General features: G+C 55.3%; 1 protein-coding gene across 1 annotated transcript; it reads right to left on the reverse strand.

Annotated features, from left to right (window-relative positions):
• SDR42E2 (short chain dehydrogenase/reductase family 42E, member 2) lies at positions 1-24,175 on the reverse strand. The gene is made up of 12 exons (XM_074322723.1): positions 21,557-24,175; positions 18,345-19,732; positions 17,816-17,911; positions 16,538-16,595; positions 15,751-15,869; positions 15,068-15,143; positions 11,221-11,303; positions 9,607-9,744; positions 8,987-9,052; positions 7,329-7,392; positions 5,998-6,071; positions 1-3,672 (listed from the first exon to the last, which is right to left on the reverse strand). The coding sequence occupies exons 2-12, from the start codon at positions 19,689-19,691 to the stop codon at positions 3,433-3,435; spliced, it is 2,361 nt and encodes a 786-aa protein (XP_074178824.1). The 5' UTR covers positions 19,692-19,732; positions 21,557-24,175; the 3' UTR covers positions 1-3,432.
• Between the last annotated feature and the right edge of the window lie 123 nt (positions 24,176-24,298).

Below are 24,298 nucleotides of genomic sequence, written 5' to 3' on the forward strand. Positions count from 1 at the left end.
TAATAGACATTGTAATTTCATTAGTTACACGTCTGAGGAGTGTTAGGAGTGTTACGCTAACCTGACCCAGGATCTTTGGAAGAAGTGATATCCAGCTGGGAATTGAAGTTGAGAGATTGGCCAAGTGAAGGGTGGGTGGAGGAGGGGAGTTCCAGGAAGAGGGAACCAACAGCTCGTGGAAAATCCTAGGTACAGATGAGAGCCTGGTGAGTCTGAGCTGCTGTGAAGCAATTCAGGGCAGCTGGACAGAGAGCAGCAGTGGACAGACGGCAAGAAATGGGGCTGAAGTGTTAGGGCAAGGAGGGCCGCGCATGGCAACGTAAGGCTTGGAACTTGATCGGGAGTGTAATGGGGAACCACCGGAAGGTTTTAAGCCAGAGGGTGGCACCTTCCAATTCTGGGTTTAGAAAGTTCTCTCTGGCAGCAGGAACAGGAGGCTTTGTTCACAGCCTACAGCAGTTGTCTAGGAGAAAGGAGAGCAGCTTGCCCCACGGTTGTGGCCGTGTGGGGGACAGAAGGGGTGGGGCAGAGAGACATTTTGGAGGCGGATCTGACAGGACTCAGTGATGAAGACGTGAAGAAGAGGAACATATCAAAAGCAATGACCAGGTTTTGGGTTTAGGCCACGGGATGGCTGGTGGTGCCTCTTTCTCTCCGTAGGATGAAGGTGAAGACGTCTGTTAGAAAGATGATTTCAGTTTGATTCAAATTGACTTTGAGATGCCTGCAGGACACGGCGTCAACCCCATGTTGGACACAGAAGTCTGGAGGTCAAGAGAATGCTCCGAGCAAACGGTACAGATTTAGGAGGCGGTGGAGACAGCGGCCGTGGGGATGGATCAACTCATCCAGGAAGAATGCACAGATGGAGCAGAGGGGCCCAGACAGAATCCTGGGGAACATAATCTTAAAGGGAGGACAGTGAAAGAGAAGCCAGTGAAGGAGACAGAGGATTGGCCAGAGACATGGGTGGAAAACATGTGGGGTGTCACATAGACCACGAAGAGTATTTCAGGAAGGAAGGAGTAGCCAGCTATGTTGAATTCTGCTAAGAGGCCTGGCAAAATAAAGACTGAAAAATATCCATTGGATTTATGATTTATGGACAAGGTCGTTTATGACCTTGATTAAAACCATTTTGGAATGGGTTTAAGAGAAGAAATGGAAATGGAAGTGTGGACAACTGATCACGAAATCTGACTTCAAGGCAGGGGAGCGTGACAGCAGTAGTGGGAGCAGAATGGGGACGCAAAGGAGGATGTCTTTAAGATGAGAGACTGGAGATGTTTGAGAGGCCTGGCACTGGGTCTACAATAGGGAATAGCTTCAGCACCCGCAACAGAAAGTTTATGAATGTACCCTGATGGTCCATTCTGATTGTCTATGTCACCTTGGGCTGTCCCCGGTGACAACTCTGTTTCTCCATTCGTGATGTTCTGCTCAGTGTCTCCATGCCAGCGCCTCCTGCCACTTGTCCCGAGAACCTCATGGAAGGCTAGTTATCTGGGCAAACTCTGAAATGCTCATGGGGACCCAGTTTGCTTGTTGGGTGGAGGTGGCAGCTCCTTTTGCACAAGCTAAAGACAGAGAGGAAGGAAGCTTTCTTGGCACGTTGTCCCCAGGCCCTGGGTTTAGACAGTCTACTTTCAGAGACTCAGAAAAGAAGAAGTGATGACTTAGAGAAATCCAGAAAACGAAGGAATTGATTCTGCTTTTGGGTTTCAAAAGCTGAGGTTTGGCAGTAGAGAAAAACCCTAGAAGATTATGTGAACAGAGAAAGCCTGTTTTCTCTGCCCTAGGAACAGATTTCTCAGGATTGGTGGAGAGAGCTAAGTCAGAAGATGTGAGTTTAGATGCAAACATGTTACTGAGAAGAAGGGGAGCCCAAGGACTGCAGCCCCAATGGAGCCGACAGCAAGGTAGGTCCCACAGCTCCACCCAGCCCTGGCGGGGGGAGGTGCAGAAGGGCAGAAATAATCACGTGTCTTGTTTAGACCAGTCAGTGGGCTTTGGGCAGCTCCTCCACAAGGCCCAAGCTTTAGAGCAGTAACCCCCACCCTTCTCCCCTCTTTGAAGTTAGCTGCAACCCCAGTTTCCTCATCTGTCAAATGAGAAAAAAAACCCTACCCTCACGGTGGCCCTAAGAATGGAATAAAAGCACACAAATGAAAGCCCTTTCAAACTGTCAAGCATTAAACAGACATAGAGGATTATTACTGAGCTTTAAAAAATTATATACACCTATACAATTCAACCTAGCAAAGAGGAACATACACTTTTTAGCTGCTTCACAAACTTTCTTCAAAACACAGGTGACGGACGCCCACACCCCGCAATGGCCACGTTGGCTCTGATTAACTTTCCCTCCCCTCCACCACAGGTTTCTTTAGCTGTGGGACAGTTTTCATCTTTACCAGGAGGACCCATAGTTTGGTCGGCCAGTTCCACATGTGCATTTTATGATATATACATGGATGTATTTACACACTCATCTTGGTATCCATAACCAACACCAAGACGATAGGGAGAGGCTGTTTCAGTGGAAAGCAGGGCTGGATTAAGAGATTGTGTGGGTTTAAACATCAAAGGTGAGGGTGATCCAAACTGCCCCTTCATTAACGAACAGAAGCAATACTAAATTATAAAACATGACCAACCTAATTCTTCCCATTATAACTATATTGATACTTTTTAGGACGTTCAATTCTATAAAGATTTTTTTTTCTTTTTTGATGTTGCTGCTGGTCTGGAAGCCTGTGCTTACTATGCCGAGTCGTCCCCCCCCCCCCCCCCGATTCATAAACCAGAAACCACAAAAAGCCAGGTTGGATTGGACAGAAGCTGGGTCTCGGGTGTCCCTCCAACCCTGGCTGACAACACACAGAAAGACCTGCATGAGTGAGTGAACCCAGAACATCAGGGTGAGAGCAGATCAAACGCGAAGCTCCAAGAATGGGTCTAGTCGTCTAGTCGCAGATCCCAAGAGGGTCTCAGGACAAGCCCAGAGAAGCTCGGGCAACGAGGAGGGCCCAATGTCCCTAGAGGGGCTGTAGCAGACAGCAAAAACTGCAAACGCCACCCCAGCCTGCACTAGCCACTGGACTGCTGAGGCCAGGCCCCCCGAGAACTCACCTAGGCGGTGCTGCTGGAAAGGGGGTGGAGCCAGAGCGGGAGGGGCGGGGCCAGAGTAGAATATACCAGAGCACGGGGAAATCCGAGGACCAGAGGGCGTGGCAGGGGCGTGGCTATGGCTGGGGGTGGGGCAAGGGCGAGAGTAAACCCAAGAGCGGGACAAGGCTCAGGGGCGGGGCGGGGGCGGGTCCAGGACCGGGGGGGCGGGACTCGGGGGTGGGTCCAATCCCGAGGGCGGGGCAGGGGCGGGTCCGAGGCCGAAGGATGAGGCAAGGGCAGGCACTGTCCTGCAGCGAACGTTCAGAAGACCGACGGCTGCAAGTTTAGGAAGTGCAGGGCGAGGACGAGCAGGCCGAGGAGCAGCAGCAGCCCGAGCAGCAGCCGCAGGAGCGTGCGCGCAGGGGAGCCGTGAGGACTCCCGGTCGTGGACTGAACGTAACGTTCCACGGCGTCGGCGAAGCTGTACTTGTCGGGCGCGTAGCCAAGCTGGGCGCGGGCCTTGGAGATCTGGAAGGTGTGTGTCACGACCACGCTGTGCACCTGCGGGGAGAGGAGGGACCGCCGAGGGTGGGACTAGTGGGGGTGGGAAGCAACCTCACAGAGCAATTTAAAAGGACCCGTGCACTGGGTCTTGTCCTGCGATGCCCTGGTCGGGGAGGACCTTTCTGCCTTGCATCTCATTTTCTGCATCTCCCCTCCCCTGCTGAACTCAGTCCCCAAAAGCAAAGGCCCCACCTCTGCACGCCGCTTCCCCGGCCTAGCCCGGTGCTGTGACATACGGGGCCCTTGGTACATTCTTGGGGATCCTCCTTGTGGCCTGGGTGCGGCTCTCCGGGAAAATGCCTCCAGGAAACGTTCTTGGCTTCTTGTCCCCCAGCCCCAGGGCACAGCCTTCAGCCCTCAGTGACAAAGCCTCCCCAAGAGAGGAATTCAATCACTATGCAGAAATGAGTACTCCCCAGGGTTTGAGCTGCTTTTCCCTGCTGTCAGGTGGCCTGGAGCCCACAGGCTTCGAGGGTAATAATGCAGCTATCAGTTCCAGAAGCCCCGTCTCCTCTTTGAATATTTGAAAACTGAAGATCAGAAACGTTAAGTGACTTGCCCAGGGTCACACAGGGATCCAGATTCTAGCTCATGCTCTTCCGTGCTGGGCGGGGACGGGGACTGGGAAGATGTCCTCCTACGTGACTCATTTCTTCCTCAGCCTGACCCTGGGGAGGGGTCCACTAGCTGCTTGATTCTCCCAGGGCCCAGAAACAGCTGCCTGGGTTAAGCCCCTGGTCTTAGATGCTTGTGGGAGGAGAGCGGCCAGTTCCTGTCCCGTTTTGCCCCAGCTAGTAAGTAAGTTCAGGGCTTTGGTGTACCTGTGAACTGCACAGGCAGGGTCCTGGAACACTCTTCTCAGAGCTCGGGCTTCCATGTCACCTCTGCTGGGAAGCCTCCCTAACCTCCCCTGATGGGACAGGGACCCCGCTCCCCTCCCGGTTACTGGGCTGTCTCCCCCTTTGGACTGTGAGCTCCTTAGGGTCCCTATGACCATGTCCGGCCTCCACTGCTCAGCAGAGTGCCTGGCCTGGCGCGCAGTAGGTGCTCAGTACGTGGTGAATGAAAGGCTTTCAAGTCAAACTGGATGGCTGGTTACTATGTCGCAGACTGACCAGCAGAGGGCACCCGAGCCACACTGCCCAGAAACTGCTCCAGCGAACGAGGCATCCTTTGCCCCTGAGCTGAACAAGGAAGAGGGAGGGGAGCCGGGACCCTGTCCCACCCCAACTCAGCAGCGCCTTGGCAGCCACTTGACATGGATGTGGCTCCTGACTCATTTCACAAGCTAGTGGTGAATCCTGAAATCATTTGGTCTGGTCTGGGTTCGAATCTCAGCTCTGCTGCTTCAGTGAGGATCACCGGCAGGTGATTTCATCCGGGCGCCTCACTCCCTCCCCGGCACATGGAGATGGTAACATGGTAGACAACGCAGAGGAGAAGCGATGATTCAATGCGATACAGCACAGTGCCTGGTACATGGGCACCACTCAGCAGATGGTCGCTACGGTTCATTCTCTTTCCTCTGCTTGCCTGGATGGTTCCAAGGAAAACCACAGGGAACTGCACATTCTCCATTCCCGGAGTTAGCCAGCCCTGATCGTGGAGTGTGGAGTCAGTTCCAGAATGCTGTGATCTTGCACAAGTCACTAACTTTTCTAGCGCTCCATTTCTCATCAGAAAATGAGGTCAGAATGGATTTGCCCTTCCTAACTTACCAGGGCATTGGAGAAAATCAAATGAGTGAGTGGACTGGAAGGATTTTGCAAATAACACCAAATACCAGTAAAGTTTACAATCCTCTCCTACATCCTCGCCTGCAAAATGTAGATGCAAATAGAAAAGTGTATCATCATTACCTGAGTACAGTCTCCTGTACAGAACAGGTACTTCATATATACTTGTTCAGTAAGCACGGTCGGTGAACCTAGAAGCAGGCACACATGTGCGCACGTGTGTGTTTTGAGAGTTGGCCGGCTTGATGGGAGTGGTGGCATTCGAAAAAGCAAATGTCATGGAACCTACTGTTTTGGAGCCTCCAATCTGGCTGATGAATGAAATGACAGCGATGGGAGCTGGGCTTGGAACTGTCACATTTCAGCCCGAGAGAGCACAGCCTCGGCAAAAGCCCAGAGGTCGGACGATTATAAAGAAGCTGGCACTAGATTTGGGCCCACATGGAGGGTTCTGAGACCTCAGACAAGCTTCCAGGTATGGTGTCCAGGGGGTGAGGGGTGGTGGCAATGCGGTGCGGAGAAGGGGCAGGAAGGCAAGTGAGGGGACACCAGGCTGCAGGGGCTTCCCCAGCAGCAGCCCACTTACCTCACTGCGGGTGAGCAGGGGTGGGACACAGCAGAGGGGCCTCAGCGCCAGGTGGAGGTACTCCATCACCGTGGCTGTGGGGAGAGAGGTGCCAGTGAGCAGAGCCGCACTCCATGTGAGCTCCAGGGAGGCCCTCGGGGACATATCCGCTGGGGGCGTTATTTGCTTTGCTAGGGGGAGTCTTTACTTGGCTGTGAAATGTGTCAGAAGTCAGTTGTTATTGATATGAAAGGACAGACGGAGCAGATTCAAAGTTATCCCTGTAGTAATGTCCTTTTCTATTCCGACATGCCCTCCTGAGCAGGAGAAAGACGCCGGGGCAGTGCTTCTCCACCTGGGCTGCGCACTGGACCACTTTAAAAAGTGCCGATGTTCCTCTGTCCCCTTGCTTCCCACTGATGCTGATGTCACTGGTCTGCGGTGTGGCCGAGGCACTTTTATATTTGAAAAGCTCCCAGGGGCTTCTAATGTGCAGTCAGGGCTAAGCATCTCTGAGTTTTAGTCAGCTGCCTGGGAACTAGGAATTTACATACGTTCTCTAAAACTGCCAGAACCCGTGGCTGGTCTTTTCTCAGCTGGGGCCCAGGGGTGTCAATCACCGTGGTGATGCAGAGCATGAGAAGTCAGCCCTGTGTGCCCTGGTGGACAGGTTTGCAACCCCAGCTTTAAGTGGCCAGCATCCCAGTTAAAATACAACAGATCCAGCTCAGGTTTCCCAGGAGCACAGCTATTTGTGACTGGAGAGCCACCTGTCCTCTGGGGTAATGCGTGCTGTGCATTCCAGCTGGAGGGAGGCCTCCAGAGAGATGCAGATAGACTGACCCTCAAGGTGAGGAGAACTTAGGGTCAAAATGGAACCGCCAGTGTCCAGTATTATCTTCAGGGTGACGTTGGAGGGTGGGGCAGCCCCGGGGCTCCCCCTCCTCCTGACTGGCAGTACCTTCCAGCACAGACCACAGGGCTGTGGAGTCAGCCACGCCCTCTCCTGCTTCTCACTGTGGCACTGTGGGCGGGTCAGTAACCTCTGAGCCTCAGTTGCCTCACCTTTCTTTACAATGGGACCCATCACACCCATCTTGCAAGTAGGAGAGGGTTTAAACAGGGCCAGGACTCGGCTGAGGCTCAGAGGGAGGTGTCTAGGGTGCAAGATTAAGGAGGCACCTGCTTTTGGGCCAGGCAAGTGCAGACCAGGCGTGGAGCACTTGGACCCTGAGACGGAGGGTCTCCTTAAATTTTGTGCCCTCCACCTAATCCTGGCCCTGGGTTTACAATGAGGAAATGCATATACCTGGCACACAGAGAGTTTTTAATACACATACTCTTTTCCTTACCTGTCAGGTAAACCCAGGAAGTAGGCACCTGGATCCAGGGCTGGCTGTACCCCAGCTTCTCAAACTGTAAGGAAACATGGCCTGAGATGAGAACGGGTTCTTCAGGGGCTGGAGTGGAAAGGCCATGGGTTCCCTTTCCCCAGAACCCACAGAGGTACCGCTTGGTCCCTTGCATGCCCACCCGAAGGGGCAGACCCTGCAGCTAGCCCCAAGCTTGTGCCAGTCTCTCAAAATGAAATCCACACTTTGACCTGGAAAACTCAAGTGGGAACTGAATGCATGGGTGGGTCTTTAACCTGGGATTTTCACATCATTTAGTTTTTCTTTACATCTGCCTACACCCAGAGACACTCCACGGCCCTCATGTAGAATCTGATTTTTCTAGAATTGATATTAAAGGGAAAAAATAGCCTACGGGTGGAGGGTGGTAGGAGACGCTTGAAGAACTGGGCTGGCCCAGGATAAATTGAGCTTTCACGTGTATAAAAAGTCTCTGGGTCAAAACACCAGACACGTGATGAGTGCTGACAGCGAAGTGCAGAAGCTGGAACCTCTCGCTCTGCTGTTGGGACGTAAAATGTGCAGCCACTTTGGAAAACAGTCTGCCAGCTCCTCGAAAGGTTAAACACAGAATGCCCATATGGCCCAGCGTTTCCACTCCTATGTATGTCCTTGGGTATATGCCCAAGCGAAATGAAAACGTGGCCACACAAAAACTTACACACGAATGTTCACAGCAGCGTTATCCATAATAGGCTCAAAGTGGAAACTCCCCAAGTTCTATCAACTGATAAGTGGGTAAACCAAATGTGGTATATCCACAGACCGGAATATTATTTGACAATAAAAAAGCATGAAGTACTGATATGAGAGACACGTGCCCACAACATGGATGAACCTTGAAAACATGACACTGAATGAAAGAAGCGCCACACAAAACGTCACGTATTGTGTGGTTCCATTTATGTGACGTGTCCAGAACGGGCAGAAACAAAGTAGATTGGTGGTTGCCTGGGGCTGGAGGTAAAGGGAAGAGCTGCTAAAGGGTACAGTTTGGGGGGGGGGGGGTTCTTCTTTTTGGAACGTGATGAAATGTTCTAAAGTGTACTATGGTAATGGTTGCACAACTGTGAACTTGCGAAAATAGGTGAACTGTTTGGTGTATGAGTTATAGCTCAAAAAAGCAGTTAAATGGTGCCCTGCGAGGGCCCGGATGCCCAAGGATGGATCCTCCGGCACAGGGTCTCCACTGCCCCTTCCAGAGGGCCTGGCTCCAGGGAGGCGTCTGTGGGCCACTGGGGGAGGCGGCCAGGGCTCTCAGAGGGGCTGCACGAGGAGGCCCCGGGCCAACGCCTCTAGTTCCCTCTGAGTGCCTCAACGCATAGCAGGGTGGTCACAAGCAAAATTCCACAGGGCCAGAGCCAACATAAACCGGGAAGCTGGCTGGGAAGGACTATGGCAAATGGGGAGCACATGCCCCCCCAAAAAAGGGCAGCCACAACCCAGCTCTAGCTAGTTCCAGTGTTAGCCAGTGGACATGGTTTCCAGAGCAGGCTTTGAATGTGAAGTCTTATTTTTTGAAAGTAGGAAAAGATGACAGGGAGAGAAGAAGTGGGGATCCCTGAATTCTCACTGGAAGGGGGCATCTGGGCACCTACCAGTGGGGCCATCCACTCAAAAAGGTTGACGCTCTCCCCGTCATTGATGTAGTATGCCTGCCCGCTCTGAGGGGAACACGAGAGGAGAGAGACAGTCAGGCACCCACCTACCACCTGACCCCCCCTTTCAGATGGCTCCCAGCAGCTGTCCCAACCCCCAAGGTCTACTGAAAAGCCACCGATGAGTCATGGCCAGCCCCCAGCCCTGGGGACAGACCTGGGCAATTCCCTCTGCGTGCTGCAACTGACTAGCTCTGTGACCCCGATGGAGTCACTTAACCTCTCTCTACCTCAGTTTCTTCAACTAAAAATGGGAGGATTGTAATGGGATCTCCCCCTCGGGCTGTGTTTGTGAAGATTAAATGCAACAACGGTGTATGTAAAACACTTAGCATTTGGTGACCATTATTCTGGGATCAATACCACCTCTCTCCCTGCGACACTGTGAGGCACTAATGACACTCTATAAAGACACCTCCAGCCCCACCCCAGCCTCCGGGGCCCACAGTGCCGCCAGCCATCTTGAGTTGGGAAGAAACGTGTGTGAGCCAGGAAGGCCCCAGGGATGGGGCACCTGCTTGCAGCCGTGGGGGACGGCGGGGGCGCCGCAGGGGACTCACAGCTACATAGTCCTTGGTGGCGGTGAGGCCCTCGGCCGCCAGCACATGCGCCTGCACCAGATTGTGCACGTGGACCCAGTTCATCCGCGTCCCGCGGTCCCCAAATCGGAACATGAAGAGCCTCTTTTTGATGTGGCTCTGGGGGACGGAGAAGGGCGTCAACACGGGCCCTGGCCTGGAGTGGCTCCGCTGCTGGTCCCCGGGTTTCCAGCTCCAGGCCAGGCCCCTGGGCTCCAGCCCCACGTCCCTGCGCCTTCCTCACATCGCCCTTGGTTGTCCAGTGGTCAGTGCAAACTTGTCGGGGCCTGGAGGACTCCCTCCTCCCTCCCAGCTCAGCTGACTGCACTCCGGCTCAGGGGACGCCCTGGGGCCACCTTTGCTTTCCCTTCTCTCACCCCACCCCCAGTTGGCTCATCCGTCACAATCTGTCTGGAACTGACCACAGCTCACTGCCCTGACTGCTGCCCTCTTCTCTCATCTGAATCCCGAAATAGCCTCCTAACGGGTCCCCTGCTGCCACCCTCAGGCTGCTCTCCAAACACCAGGGTGGTCCTGAGTCACAGCATGTGTTTACCCTACTCAGAACCTTCTGGGGACGCCCATCCCGCCAGGCTGAAAGCGCAGTCCTGACAACGGCCCAGAAGGCCCTCCTGGTGCAGCCCCAGCTTCTGACAATGAACTCTCCTTGCTCTCCAGGCTCCAGCCACACAGCCTCCTCCCTGGCACGTGCTGGCAGGTCCCCACCTCAGCTGCGGACTAGCTGTCCCCTCTGCCTGGAAGGCTCTTCCTGATCCCTGTGTGATGCACTGTCACCCCCTTCAAGCTGATGCTCAAATCTCCCTGTGCCATGAGGCTGCCGACTGCGGGCGTTCCTGGGTCCCTCACCCTCCAACGCCTTTGCTTTTCCTCAGAGTCCCTGGCCGCGCGAACATCCCCTTCATTTATCATGTTTATTCTCCTCCTGTGAGAATACAGGCCCCACACTTGCCGAGCTGTCCCCAAACCTGGAACAGCCATCGCTCTCATTTGCATGCTTGTGCCCAAGCTGTTGTCCCTCTCTATTTGGACCACCTTCTCTCTGCCACCCCATTTCTTTCCTTAGTTAGCTCTGTCTTCTCTGTCCACATAGCACAGGCTCACTGCCTGCAGGAAACCCTCCCCGACCCTCCCTGCCAGGCTCCCTGGTCTCTGCTCCCATCTCCTCGTTCTCTCGTCTCGACAGCCTCTAGATGCCACGCTGAGTCTATGCCTGGGCATCTGTCTCCCTGACCAGGCTGTGAGCGGTCTGAGGGCAGGGCTGAGAGCCTCTGTACTATATCCCTGGCACCTGGCTTGCTCTGGAGAGAGCTTTTCTGCATGAGGACCCTTGTGCTGGTGGCATGAGATGAGACATCCAGACCTCAGGGGGCCCACGTTTGAGTGGTGGCCATGGGCTCCCTTGTGCATCTTTGGGGCCTCGTCTCCCCACCTCTGCCCAGGCCTGACTGGCACACACTGAGAGCTCTGTTCCTGGTGGGCCTGAGGGGGCAGGGGCATCTCCCAGCACTGGGCATCCCCCAGGCGTTGGATGCTGCCCCAAGACCGATGCAGTGACCGTGTGCGGGGACGACATACCGCCACGCGGGGCAGGTGCCTCTGCTCTTCGGGGCCATAGATTCCTGGGGGCCGGAGCACACAGGTCCGCAGAATGCCTCCTCCTAGGACACAGGGGTGAGGGGGGCGTCAGGGGAGGGGTGCAGCAGCAAGGAGAGGGACAGAATGACTGTCCACATCGCCTGCTCCTCACCTGCACAGATTAGTGGAGAAGCTAGGCCCTTGGGGTTTCCTCGTTCAATGATTCCCTCAATCCGTTAGTCATTCAACACACACCATTCCGAGGTTTCCCCCTCCCTCCATCCCCTGCACTGGGCCTGGGCACGGATGCTGTGGAGAATCCAAGGATGTCTGAGAAGTGGTCCCTGCCCTCACGATGCTCACAGGCCAGTAACGCAGGGAAGACCTAGATGCAGCGATGTGCACGGCCCTCGACAGACGAGAGCTCCTTCGACTCCCGAGAGCCCTTCTGTGCCCACTTCCAGGTGCTCCCTCGTGCCAACTGCTGCAGTGCTCTCCTCTTCCTCATCAGCAGTTAGACAGGACTACAATGGCTGTCACAGAGGTCCTACTATGCGCCTGGCACTCAGGTAAGCCACGACTTTTGTCCCTCAAGGTAACCCTGCAACGTGGGAGCTGTGATGGCCCGTTTGATGGATAAGAGAACCCAGGCTCAGAGAAGGGATGTGATTAGCCTAAGGGCACACAGCTCAGGAAAGTGCTGCTGGGCTGGGGGACAGAGACCCAGGCTCTTTCCACTAACACTCTTCTCTCAGTGACACCAGCAAGTAGACCGTCCTCCATCTCTCAGCCTTGGTCTCCTCACCTGGAAAATGGGTGGTTTGTAGGTGGTGCTAGCTGCTACACTTTCCAGACAATCAGCGAAGAAAGGCCAAAACTAGAGCTGTTGGGACAAGAACCGAGGGTTCTGTCCCCTAATTCTTACTGCTTTGTGCCAGCAGGGTCCCCCAGACCAAGACAGAGCTTTGGTCAGGGTTTCCCAAATTCTCTGCCAGGGGACTCCCACTGGCAGAAGTCTCCCCTGGGGACCGTCTAGGGGTAGCGCCTGAAGGACTGCCACAAACATGTTTCTTTCAAGTCTTAAGAAAGCCTACAAAATGTTCAGTTTACTCCCATAATCCAGTTGTGTTTAAGACTTTTTAAAAAAATTACTTATTTGTAAATTATTTGACTGCCAACTCCAACTCTTTAACTATGATGGAGCCCCCTGGAAGATGTCCTACTTGGGGAACCCCAAGCAGCTGCACCCCCAGTTTGGGGAGCCCAGTGTAACCATGCTCTGGAACCAGCAGCCCGCCTTCCTTTGGGGTGACTGTCGGTCTAGATACGTGATCCCCTGAGGTGGTGGCCGTGGGACCCAAGCTGAGCCAATGACACGTTCTCAAGCAGGAATATGACTCCAGCATCAATGTCACCGGGACCTAAATTCCCAGGGGTGGTTCACCCAAGAGCTTGATCACCAGCGCCTGCCACCCAGGTCCCCGGAGCTGCCCCAGCCCTGTCCTTTCTAAGCCGTGGTAATCTTTTTCTGGAAATGCATTTCCCAGAAGCTATCCCATATCCTTCCAGCATAAGTCCCCGTGTCCCCATCCATTAGCCAGAGCCGGTGTCTCCAGGTCATCGCCAAACACCCTCACTGCTGCCCCACCTCCAACAACCTCATTTGACAACCAGGCTCAGGGCAGTGGATTTAGTGGGTGCCCCAAAAAGATATGTCCGCATCCTTGGACCTGGGGATATGACCTTACTTGAAAAACAGGTCTTTGCACATGTAATTAAGGATCTCGAAATGAGATCATCCTGGATTATGTGGGTGGGCCCTAAGTCCAATGTCAAGTGTCCTTGTAAGAGACTCAGAGAAGAGATAGACGGAGAAGAAAAGGCCATGTGAGGACGGAAGCAGAGATTGGAGAGATGGCCACGCACACAGTTGGAAGAGACAAGGAAGGATCCCCCTAGAGGCGTCAGAGGGAACGCAGCCCAGCTGACACTTGGATTTCAGGCATCTGTCTGTGAACTGTGAGAACTGTGAGAGAAGACATTTCCGTTGTCTTAAGCCACCAAGATTGTGGTAACGTGTCCGGCGGCCCCAGGACACACCCCGAGAGACGGGGGGACATAGCCGTGTTCACACACTGAGCTGGGGTCTGTCCGCACGTCTCAGGACTCTGCCTCGGCCCCGGCGCCTCCATACCAGCTTAGAGGCAGAATCTCAGGCACCACCTTGGGTAGCAGGGGCTGGAAATCACCCAGGGTGACCGTGGCTGGACTCCTGGAAGGCAGGTATCAGGTGAGCTTTTCTGTAAACAGCTTGCAGCTAATTTTAAAGTCTGGGTCACCTGGGCATGGTGTGGCGGGGGGAGGTCGGGTTGCAGCGACATTGGCCGGTAGGGCATTGGGCAGCAACGTCACAAAGGGGCCGGGCCCAGGGTATCCATGACTCTCCTGACCACGCAAAGCTGGGGATGCTCATATAAATAATTCTCGGCCGGAGGATTAAGTGTCTGGCTTGAAGGCTGCTGGTCCAGCGGGGTCGCCCCAGGTAGAGAATTCAACTGCACAGGGTCAAACCCCTGGGAAAACACAGCTGGAAGTTCCCACTGGGATCAGGGGTCAAAGTCTGACACACAGGCCCAGGGTGATGGGGTGAGTGGGGAGGGTCTTAGGGGAAAGAGCTGACGCTCAGAGACCTGCTCAGCTGTGGCTTCAGTATAGCCTGATGGTTAGGCCCCAGGCTCTGGTGTTAGAAGCCCCCAGGGAGGGGTGGGGGGGTTCAAATCTCACATCTGCCACCTAATAGCTGTGACCTTGAGCTGAGTGAGTTAACTTTTCAGCCTCAGTGTTCTGCCCTGTCAAATATTTTGGGGGGGGCAGTGATAATTTCAAGCATCCCTCATTATCCAAATCCACTTGGCTCCTGAGTCAGAAGGAATGCAGTGAGGGAAACCAAGGTTTCCGATTCTCTGTAGTTTCTGAATTTCGGAAGGCAAAGATAGTATGGGATTTACCTAAATCTACTTGGCTCCTGAGTTTGGAAAGCAAGAGAGACCTGAGGTGTTTACCTCATATGGATGCTGCGAAGAGTTATTCAGACTTTCACCTATAACATTAGCATGCCAGATAGGGCCTGGCGTGCGGTGAGCCTTGAGAAACACGGACTGCCCGTGCTCTTTTTTTTTTTTTTTAAACAGTACCCATCCTTATTTTATTCTCATAGGAGCTCTTTGAGGCAGATTCCACTCTCATGCATATTTCTTTATAGATTAGGAAACCAATGCACAGAGAGGGCAAGTGCATTGCCCAAAAACACACAGCTAAGAGGTGCAGAAGCCAGCTGGTGGGTGCTCAGTCACTGTGTTATGCTGCCACCCGTCCCAGTTCTGTCATTACCAGAAGCAGCATGCAGCGAGGCTCAGGCCGGTTTTTCTGGGAGTTACTGAGGCTGAGGCTTTTGGGCCCCTCACTTGCACGGCCCTTCCAAAGTGCTAAAGCTCATTCCATGTCCATCACTCTACTGTTTTATCGACAGAGGGTCCTGAAAACCGAACCACTCCTGTGTGGTAGGAAAAGGATCCGCTCCGATCTGGTCTCTTCCCCACCAAACTGTGAGCAACATGAGGGCAGGGGCCGGGCCTGACTTTTCAGGGCTGTATCCCTGCAGGGGAGGGCAAGCACATGGCAGGTGCTGAGAACCTGCTGAATGATGGATGACCAAGGCCCTGGGGAAGTGTCTTCTGGAAGGAAAGTGGGTTTCAGAAACATGCCAGCTGAACATGCTCACATACCTTTCGGGGGAGGCAGCGGGGGGCACACACATTTACCACGAGCAGGGCCCCACGATACTTACCCGGGAGAGGCGTTCCATTGGCCATGAGGGTCAACTGGTCGGCGATGGCTTTGGTTCGGGAGTAGTGGTCCATGTGCTGTGAGAGGACAGGGAGAACAGAGCCACCGGAGGGGTCAGTCCCAGCCTGGCCCAGCCCCAAACCACACAGGAACGGCCAGGCCCTGAGCCTCACTGTTACTCCTGGCCCTCTGGGTGGGAGCCCCAAGGGCAATTCAGGGCACAGCAGCCGAGTTCACGGCAGGAACCTGACCAGGGCTCCTTGACCCAGGGAGGCCCTGCCAGCCCCAAACGCCTGCTCTGTCTGGGATGCTGACGCGGGACGTGTTGGATGAACGGTTCAGGCAGCCCTTGAGGGTTCACGTGACATTTCTGCACACACCACCTCATTTCCTGATCTCCACAACCCCACAGGGGAGTGTTACCGTGCCCAGAAGAAGAAAGAGAGGCTCAGAGTAAAGTGACTTGCTCAGGGTCACAAAGGGAGAAAGTGGCCTGGCTGGCTCAGGGCCAGGTCCATCTGATTTCACAGTCCCTGCTGGCACGACTAGCTAAAATTAGAGCGGCCTGTGCCACCCAGTGCTGGGGACCCCTTCCTCCTGGGACACGCCCTGAGCTGTGAACTGAGGCTGGCCCCATCCCTTCCTCCCCACTGGCCCTGCCCACCTCTCCTGGAAGCCAGGTACCTTCTCCAGTGGGAAATAGGGCACTGAGTCCTCATCGCCCTGTTCGATGGGCTTCCCGCCGAAAGCGACATTGACGGTGCTGGTGTAGACGAGCCTTGGAACCCGCCGGCGGACACAAACTGCAGTGACAGGTACAGAGTCACACACACACGGCCAATGTGAGCAGGGAGCTGTCTGAGGACGTGCCTGCCCATAGGGACCTCCTTGGGCAAATCCACTGATCTGTCCCCAGACACCAACACACGTCCTGGCCCCTGGGGCCCTCCCAGGATGCAAGGCTTCTCAGGAAGCAAGGGCCTCCTTCCCTTAACTTGGGATGTGGGTCAAGTCACCAGGCCAGCTCACTCCTTCTCAGGGTGGCTGTGGCCCCTGAGCTACCTTGCCAGGGACAAGTCAGAAAAAAGTCTCACTCAATAGGGACACAGGAAAAACACACTGGAGTCAGAGAAAAATGAGATGCAGGACAAGCCCAGAGAGCCCAGGTGGGGGTTTCTACTGTGGTGCTTCGGTGGCTTTCCTTACTCCCAACCCTTAAGCCCAGAGGGCAAACCCCGCTCCCCAAGTTCCAGAGATGCTGCGGCCATGCTGACCCGCCCCACGCAGGGGCCTGGGCAGGTCTGTGGTACAGGAAGGATGTGCTGCCCACAGGGCCCTCCGTGGGGTGGGCAGGGGGAGGGAGGGCACGTGCCACCTCTGTCCCCCTCCCCGTCCCCCAGAGCTGGGCCTGTGGCAGGATGGGGAGAAGCAGGAAACACACAGCAGGCCACACTCCACTCTGAGCGCCTACCATCGATCACTAGTTTGGTGCCGCCAACATTTATAGACTCAATCTGCTCTTTTTGCAGCTAAAAAACAAGACGGAGGTGGGAAAGTCACGGAGCTGCCTCCTGCCTTGTCACTGAGTCTGTGGGGGTGGGGTCTGCAGAATGTCCAGCTCAGAGGCAAGGCTCCTGAGAGGCAGTTCGGGAACCCTCCTCCCCCCCTCCGCTCAGGGCCCAGCTTGGCCTCCATCTCCCTGGGCGACCAGGGGAGGCACTGCCCTGTCTGGCCCTCAGCTCCCAAGTCTGTAAAGTGAGGGCAGACCCCCTTGGGTGGTCAGCAGGATGAAAACACCCCATGGGAGGACCTGGTACAATGCTTGGCACAGGAAAGGGACTCAAGCTGTGTTGGATTGTCTCCTCGCTCTGGAAGTCTCAGTTTCCTTACCTCACATGGACACAGGAGGCTGGGATGTGAAAATAGAAACAGCTGGGCTGCAGTGAGAGCTGCCTGTTCACCAGCCTTCCATCTCATTTAATCCTTCCAACCACATGAGGAGGTGGGTCTACACTGACTTCTAAACTGCATTTATTCTTGTTGCAGTTATTGTTGTTTAATAGGTAAAACCATCACAAGGTTACAATCAAACAGTAAAAAGGGAACACGGAGAAAAGGAAGGTTCCGTCCCACTCCCGATCCTGTCTCCCTTTGCCCTCTCCAGAGGCACCCACTGTTCCCAGCCCCAGAGGCTCCTGGGAGTAATCTGCACTTATCATGTCAGCGCACGTGCGTGAGTATCTACATATTTACCCTAGCTTTTCAAAAAACAAACAGGAGGACATCAAACCCTGTTTCGGCCCCTTGGAAACTTCTGGATCAGCACATGTTGAGTTATCCCATTCTCCTGAATGGCTGCACAGAATGTCAATCACAGTTTATATAAACAGTCCCCAACTGATGGGCATTTAGGTTGTCTCCTGTTTTGTTATTGCAAACAGTGCCCCGGAAGTGTAATATCTGAGTCAGAGGGGACGAGTGTGTTTTGATAGGGACCACTGCACTGCTCTCTGAGGAGGCTGTAACGAAGGTGTCAGTATGTCCTCGCTTTACAGATGAAAGGAGGGAGGCTCAGAGAGGTTGAGTCCACTTGCCCTAGGTCACACAGCCAGGCAGTGGTCCCAGGCTGGCTATGGCCCCAACCCTCCCTGGACTAGGTGACGAGCAATAATGAATGTCTGGGCATGAGGGCTAGGCGGGCACAGCCGGGACCTGAGCCCACTGTAACTCCAGGGACTGAGTGGCCCACCTTCTCCGCTCCGGACATTCCGTAGGAAGCCACGTGGAAGACACAGTCCACCCCTTCGAAGGCGCGGAGCAGGGCTTCTTCATCTCGGACGTCAGCCTGGGACCAAGAAGGAAGAAACGGGTTAGGAGGTCTGGGTCCAAGGCACAGGTAACAACTGTGCATCTCGCCACGTCCCAGAGCTGGTCTCCTGAGCCCACCCAGGGCCAGAAAGGCTGTGGGGCAGGGTTTGTGATTGCACAGGGTGTCACCACAGTCACCCATGTACCAGGCTAAGGCACAGGGACCGTGCTCAGTGTTTCACGTGCACTATCTCAAGTCCCAGTGAGACCTTTGGAAAGCAGAGATTTTAGCAGCCCCTTTTCTTGGATGAGGTCATGGGGCTCAGAGGTGTGCAGCCTGTGGCCACAGCTGTCCAGCTGGAAGTTCTGGGAATAGAGCAGGAGCGTGCAATTCAACACTATGCCACCGACTTCACATCAGGTACTGTCCCCCAACCTCCACCAGTCCCCCAAGACCCTCATCACTGCACCTGGATGAACTCAGTCCCTGGAGACAACTCCCACTGGGGTCTTCGGAGGTCAAGCAGGATGACGGAAGTGCCACTCTTGGCCAGGCAGGAACCCAGGCTAAAGCCCAGGTAGCCGCCTCCTCCAGTCACCAGAACCTTCTGCTTCGGGGCCTGCACAGTTGCGGCTTGAGTCTTCTTTTGTGGTGCTGGTGGTGGAGCTGTCGTTGGCGCACTGGGTTTGGCTCCAGTCCCAGGCCCGACCCCTGGCCCAGGCAATGGCACAGCTCCTGGCCCAGGTACTGACCCAGCTCGTGGCCCAGGCCCCAGACCTGGTCCAGGTCCTGAAGCAGCAACAGGCCCCAGCCCAGGTCTAGACACAGTACCAGGCCCTGGTCCAGGTTCTAGAACCACACTGGGCCCTGGAACGACACCAGGCCTCAATGCAGGTCCAGCCACAGCATCAGGCCCTGGCCCAGGTCCTGAAGTGGCACCAGGCCCTGGCCCCGGCCCAGCCATAGTACCAGGCCCCGGCTTAGGTCCCAAAGTGGCACCAGGCCCCGGTCCAGGTCCAGCCACAGTACCAGGCCCCGGCTTAGGTCCCGAAGTGGCACTAGTCCCCGGTCCAGGTCCAGCCACAGTACCAGGCCCCGGCTTAGGTCCTGAAGTGGCACCAGGCCCAGGTCCCACAGCACCAGACCCAGGCCCAGGTCCCGAAGTGGCACCAGGCCCTGGCCCTGGTCCAGCCATAGTACCAGGCCCCAGCTTAGGTCCAGCCACAGTTCCAGGCCCCGGCCCAGTTCCCGAAGTGGCACCAGGCCCTGGCCCAGGTTCAGCTATAGTGCCAGGGCCCGGCTTAGGTCCCAAAGCAGCACCAGTTCCCGGCTTAGGTCCAGCCACAGTACCAGGCTCCGGCCCAGGTCCCAAAGCAGCACCAGGCCCTGGCCCAGGTCCAGCCATAGAGCCAGGGCCCAGCTTAGGTCCCAAAGCAGCACCAGTTTCCGGCTTTGGTCCAGTTACAGTACCAGGCCCCGGCTTAGGTCCCGAAGCGGCACCAGGCCCCGGCCCAGGTCCAGTCACAGTACCAGGCCCAGGTCCAGGTCCCGAAGCGGCAACAGTTCCCGGCTTAGATCCAGCCACAGTACCAGGCCCCGGCTTAGGTCCTGAAGTGGCACCAGGCCCCGGTCCAGGTCCAGCCATAGTTCCAGGCCCCGGCTTAGGTCCCGAGGTGGCACCAGGCGCCGGCCCAGACCCCAGCTCAGACCCCAGGCCTGACGACCCTCCCCAGGCCTGGCACGCAGGGCAGCTCTTCTCGCCTGGGCTTGCAGCTTTGCAGGCCTCTGGGGAGGGGCCTGCTGGGTTGGGCTTCATCCTCTACTGAGCCATGTGGACCCAGGATCTGTCCTGTCCACCTTTCGGGAAAAATGGAAAAATGTTATGTTCTGGAGCTGTCTCAAGCCACATGGATTATCAGGCCCCTAGGGGTTGAGGGGAACTCCTGGTGAGAATTAGAGATCCTCTGGGTCCCCAGTGAACCTGTCTCTTTCAGAGTCTTGAGAACTTCCAAGGTGGCTGTCGCCTTCCTCAGAGAGTCAGAGACAAGGCAGTCAGGCCTTGGGCTTTACACCTGGGGAAACTGAGGCCTAGAGTCACACTGCAAGGCTGTACACCAAGCATTCCTGACTTCTCTACCAGTTCCCCAAAATCCCAGTTCCCACGCAGTACCAGAGGAAGACAGAGCAAAGCATGTCAAGGGGAACCTCACCAGATCGGGGGTGGCTGCTTTCTGACTAGGGCGATGGGGAGGGCTTCCTGGAGGAAGGGGAGAGGAGAGGAATCCACATGAGAGTCAACAGGGCTCTGTCCTGGAAACTTGCACACACCTCCAAATGCACTGACCATGGCTGTCTCTGGTTCCCCCAGGTCCCCCACAGTGCAGGTGGCTGGCACCCAAGCTCTGCCCAAGCCTGCCGAGGGCTTCCGGGTCAGGTCTGTGGATCGGGGCGCAGCAATGAGGATCCTTCCCCCTCACTCTAGACTTAAGGTGAGCTGGGCTGTCAATCACTGTCACCATCATCATCCCGCCCCCTACTTCCTGCTGCACCTGAGGGTGAGGCTGGACCAGGGGCCAGACACTATCATCATCAATAACAGCAGCACCTGTGAACTGTGGGCCCACTGTGTGCCAGGCCCGGTCGATACAGAGCTAGGTAAGTCTCTGGCCCCCGTGGCACACAGTTTGACTGCGTTCTGGGTCCCACAGTGGTTGCTGGTGTGGCTTGTGGCAGGATCCCTGACAGCTGCAGGGGCTGGATCTTTCCGTCTCTGCTGTCACTGACCTGCTCTCCAAAGATCTGAATGACAGAGGCAGTCATGTCCCGTACAAGCCCTGGCACTCATGGGTTTAAGAGTGGGGGGAGGACACCCCAAATCTGAGTGATCACACAGGAGATGAGTCTAATTCCTCCAGAAAGAGGGAGGAGGATGCAGCCTGTGCATGGGGGCCACCTCTACCCAGGCCCAGGGGACTGTTTTGTGGGACCAGAACAGTCTTTTTATCTTACGGGGATGGTTTTGTGACAAAGGCTGGGACGCTGCCTTAGGCACCCATTTGCTGGGTGCACCTTTGGGCAAGAACCTTTAAATTTCACAGTACCTCAGTACCCACAGCTATGTAAATGGACCCAAATAACCCTGGCTAGGCCCCTGGACCTCACAGGTTGATGGACAGAGTACAGCTGGCGAGGCCCTGGGCAAACCACCAGAACCGCACGCTGGGAAGACCCTGCTCCCTCAGGTAACCCCAGCACCTGGAACTGTGCAGGGCACAGAGCCAGCCTTCAGGAAGAGCTGCGGACTGAATGAGACCTCTGAGCGCCGCTCTGCATCTGGGAGCCAGCGCTGTGGCCAAGCGCCCCGCTGGCCGCTGCCACTGCCACATTTAATTCTCCAGGCGGTCCTGGGGAGTAGAGGCCACTGTTCCCAACGTCCAGAGATGGAAACTGAGGCTCAGAGAGCATCCGCGAACTTTGGTGGAGTCACAGCAAATGACTCGGCCTGGATCCAGGTCGATAGAGACTCCAAAGTAGGGTTTGGTGCAAGGCCGTCAGGACGACCCCGGGGCCATTGGCCTCTCGGGGCGGGGTTAGCCGGCGCCCCACAGCTCCGGGCAGGTCCTCCCGTCCCCGCTAGCCCCTCACCGGCTCCACCCGCGCCCCGCGCCCCACGGCACTCACCTAGCCCTGTCTCCCGCGGCGCTCGTGCTCCCTCCCGGCAGTGCGCCCTCCTGCTTGTCTCCCGCCAGCCGAGACTGGGCGCTGTCGCCGCGCTGCCACCTCCTGGGGCGGGGCCAGGCTGGGCTCCAGCACCGCCCCTGCGCCTCTTCCCTCCGTGCTTGCCGGCTCCCTACCAGGATCGCCCGCAGTTCTCTAAGGCAGGGACCCGCAGGCTCTCACAGAGGGGAAACTGAGGCTGCTCAATGGGGTGAAACGGGGCGTGCTGCTGGGGGGCGGTGGGGGGGGAGGACGTGCCCTGCCGCCCCGTCGTCCTAGAACCCCATCTGCTCTCCCACCCGTTCTTCTCTGTTCAGCCTTGCCTCCTCTCTGCTTTCATCTATTCATCATCCCATTCATGCTTCCGTCCATCTCTTTGTGTATTCATCCATTCTTCCCATTTTCCCCCTCACTTTTTTGGTCCATTCGTCCTTTCATATACCCATGTGTCCCTCACTCTTTCCACTTATCCATGGAACCTTCCATCCATCCAATTCGTTCCATGGATCTTTCTTTCCTCCCTGCCACCTACCCCTCCTTTCTTACATTCTTCCCTCCATCTCTGGGTTCACCCATTCTCCAATGCGATCATTCCACGTTTCATGATGCTTCTTCAGTGCTGGCCTTTCCCTTGCAGTGAGGACCCAGGTGGATCACAGCACCCCCGGAAAAGTCACTTGTAAGAGGTAGTAGTGGAGGGCGGGCACGCGCCCAGCAGCTCGCACAGCTGCTAGAATAGGAGCAGAGGGATCTGTGCCCGTGGTCTGAAGAGGGCTACTGGTAAGGCTTCCCATGTGAACACCCTGTGGGCACAGGTGAGTGTGGGCACGAGAGAAAATCTTAGCCAGCACATGCTATGTGCCAGGGGGTAAGGTATTGTGCTTGGTCCTCACAACTCTGAGCTCAATTTAGAGACGGAAACGCATTCAGAGACGCAAAGGGGCTCACAGCGCAGTGGGGATAGCCATGAGGTCGGCCCTGAATTTCCGTCTCGGCCCTGCCACTTTCTTGCTGTGTGTCTTTGGGCAGCCACAAGGCTTGCTTGCCTCACCCATGGCCTGGAACTGGTGTCAGCTTTCCAGGTGTGATGTTGTGAGGCTGTGGCTGAGGTATAAGTACAACGCTGCGTTTGGTCCTGCTCAGCCCGTGCTCAACCGTGGGAGCTGTTCTCATCATGACAAGGCTGGGGCTCCAAGCCAGGTCCTGTGCCTCACGAAGCGCGTCTGGTCCAGCACTGCAGTCACGGAGACCAGCCTCCTCCTCTCCTACCAGCAGGGCCAGAGAACTCGTGTTCCCCGGCCCAGCTGCCTGCTGGTGTCCCGCTAGGAGAAGCGTAGTCTATAACACAAGGGTTGTGAGTTGAACTGTGTCCCCTCCATTCATGGGTTGAAGTCCTAACCCCCAGAACCTCAGAATGTGACCATAGTTGGAAGTAGAGCCACTGCAGAAGTAACTCAAGATGCGGTCATGCTAGAGAAGGGCCCTGATCAGTATGACCGCGTCCTTGCCAAACGGGGAAACTTGGACAGACACACACACAGGAGAGCACATCATGTGAAGAGAAGTTCTGCGGCCACAGGCCGAGGAACCGCGAGAAGCCGGGGCAGAGGCCCGGAACAGACCCTTCCCGGTGCCTTCAAAGGGCGCACGGCCCTGCTGGTACCTTGATCTTGGACTTCCAGCCTCCAGAACTGGAGACATATTTTGTTATGACAGGTCCAGCAAATTAAAACCACCACAGGCCATTTTCTGTGTGTATGTGTAGAGGTGACGCTGAGGGCAGCTGTCCAGGACAGTAAGCACACTGTATCAGGGACTGTTGCCACCGCTGTCTCCCTGGGCCCAGTACGGAGCCTGGCCAAAGCCAGGGTTTGTCCAGCCTTAGTAAACCATGTTTTGTTAACAAGTTGAGGCAATTTTACTTATATATATATATATATATATATATATCAATGTGTCACCATCCAGGCCAGTCGCTAGAACACTTCCAGCAGGCCAGATGCCCCTGGTGTGCCCCCCACCCCAGGGTAACCACTATTCTGACTTCGACTGCCAACAATAGTGCTGCCTACTATTCACTTCATATCAATGGAATTACACCATATGTACTCTTCCGTGTCATGTCTCTTGCCCAATATTGTTCGTAAGATTGATGCGTCTGGTTGAAGATAACTGTAGTTCATTCTTTCTCAACTGATGTGTAGAATTCCACTGTACGCACGCAGCACAGTTGTCCGTTCTACCATGGATGGATGTTTAGGTAAATGGGCTCTTATGAATAAAGCTGCTGGAAACATTCTTGGATCTTTTCTTTGTCGAACATATGCACTCGTTTCTCGTGGAGCAGACCTGCTGGTATTTCACTGCAGTAGAAATTGCCACAGTTTTCCAAAGTGGTTAAACCAATTCACACGTTCCCACCCATCTATGGGTAAGAGTTCCGGCTGCCTAGTATCTTGATGTTGCCGGTCTTTGCACTTTTAACCACTCGGGTGGGTGTGTTGTGGTAGCTCATTGTGGTTTTCACTCGCATTTCACTGATGCGTGAGGCTGCTGAGTACCTTTTCATATACCTATTGTCCATTTGTACCTGGTGAGTCTTCTGTTTTTAAAAATTGGGATGTTTATCTTTTGCTTACTGATATGGAGTTCTTCATATATTCTGAATGAGTCTCCTCATAAAGTCTTAGCTCACCAAAAATGTAT

The sequence above is a fragment of the Rhinolophus sinicus genome, linkage group LG18, assembly GCF_036562045.2.
Source record: "Rhinolophus sinicus isolate RSC01 linkage group LG18, ASM3656204v1, whole genome shotgun sequence".
Classification (NCBI taxonomy): Eukaryota; Metazoa; Chordata; class Mammalia; order Chiroptera; family Rhinolophidae; genus Rhinolophus; species Rhinolophus sinicus.

What these genes read in the sequence shown, in the direction of transcription:
- SDR42E2 (XM_074322723.1), bottom strand. Translation starts at nt 19,691, where the DNA reads ATGAAGCCCAACCCAGCAGGCCCCTCCCCAGAGGCCTGCAAAGCTGCA. An exon ending in CAATGGAACGCCTCTCCCGG is followed by an intron (nt 11,304 to 15,067) that starts GTAAGTATCGTG and finishes CCTGTGTCCTAG; the next exon opens with GAGGAGGCATTCTGCGGACC. An exon ending in TTGAGTGGATGGCCCCACTG is followed by an intron (nt 7,393 to 8,986) that starts GTAGGTGCCCAG and finishes GTTTCCTTACAG; the next exon opens with TTTGAGAAGCTGGGGTACAG.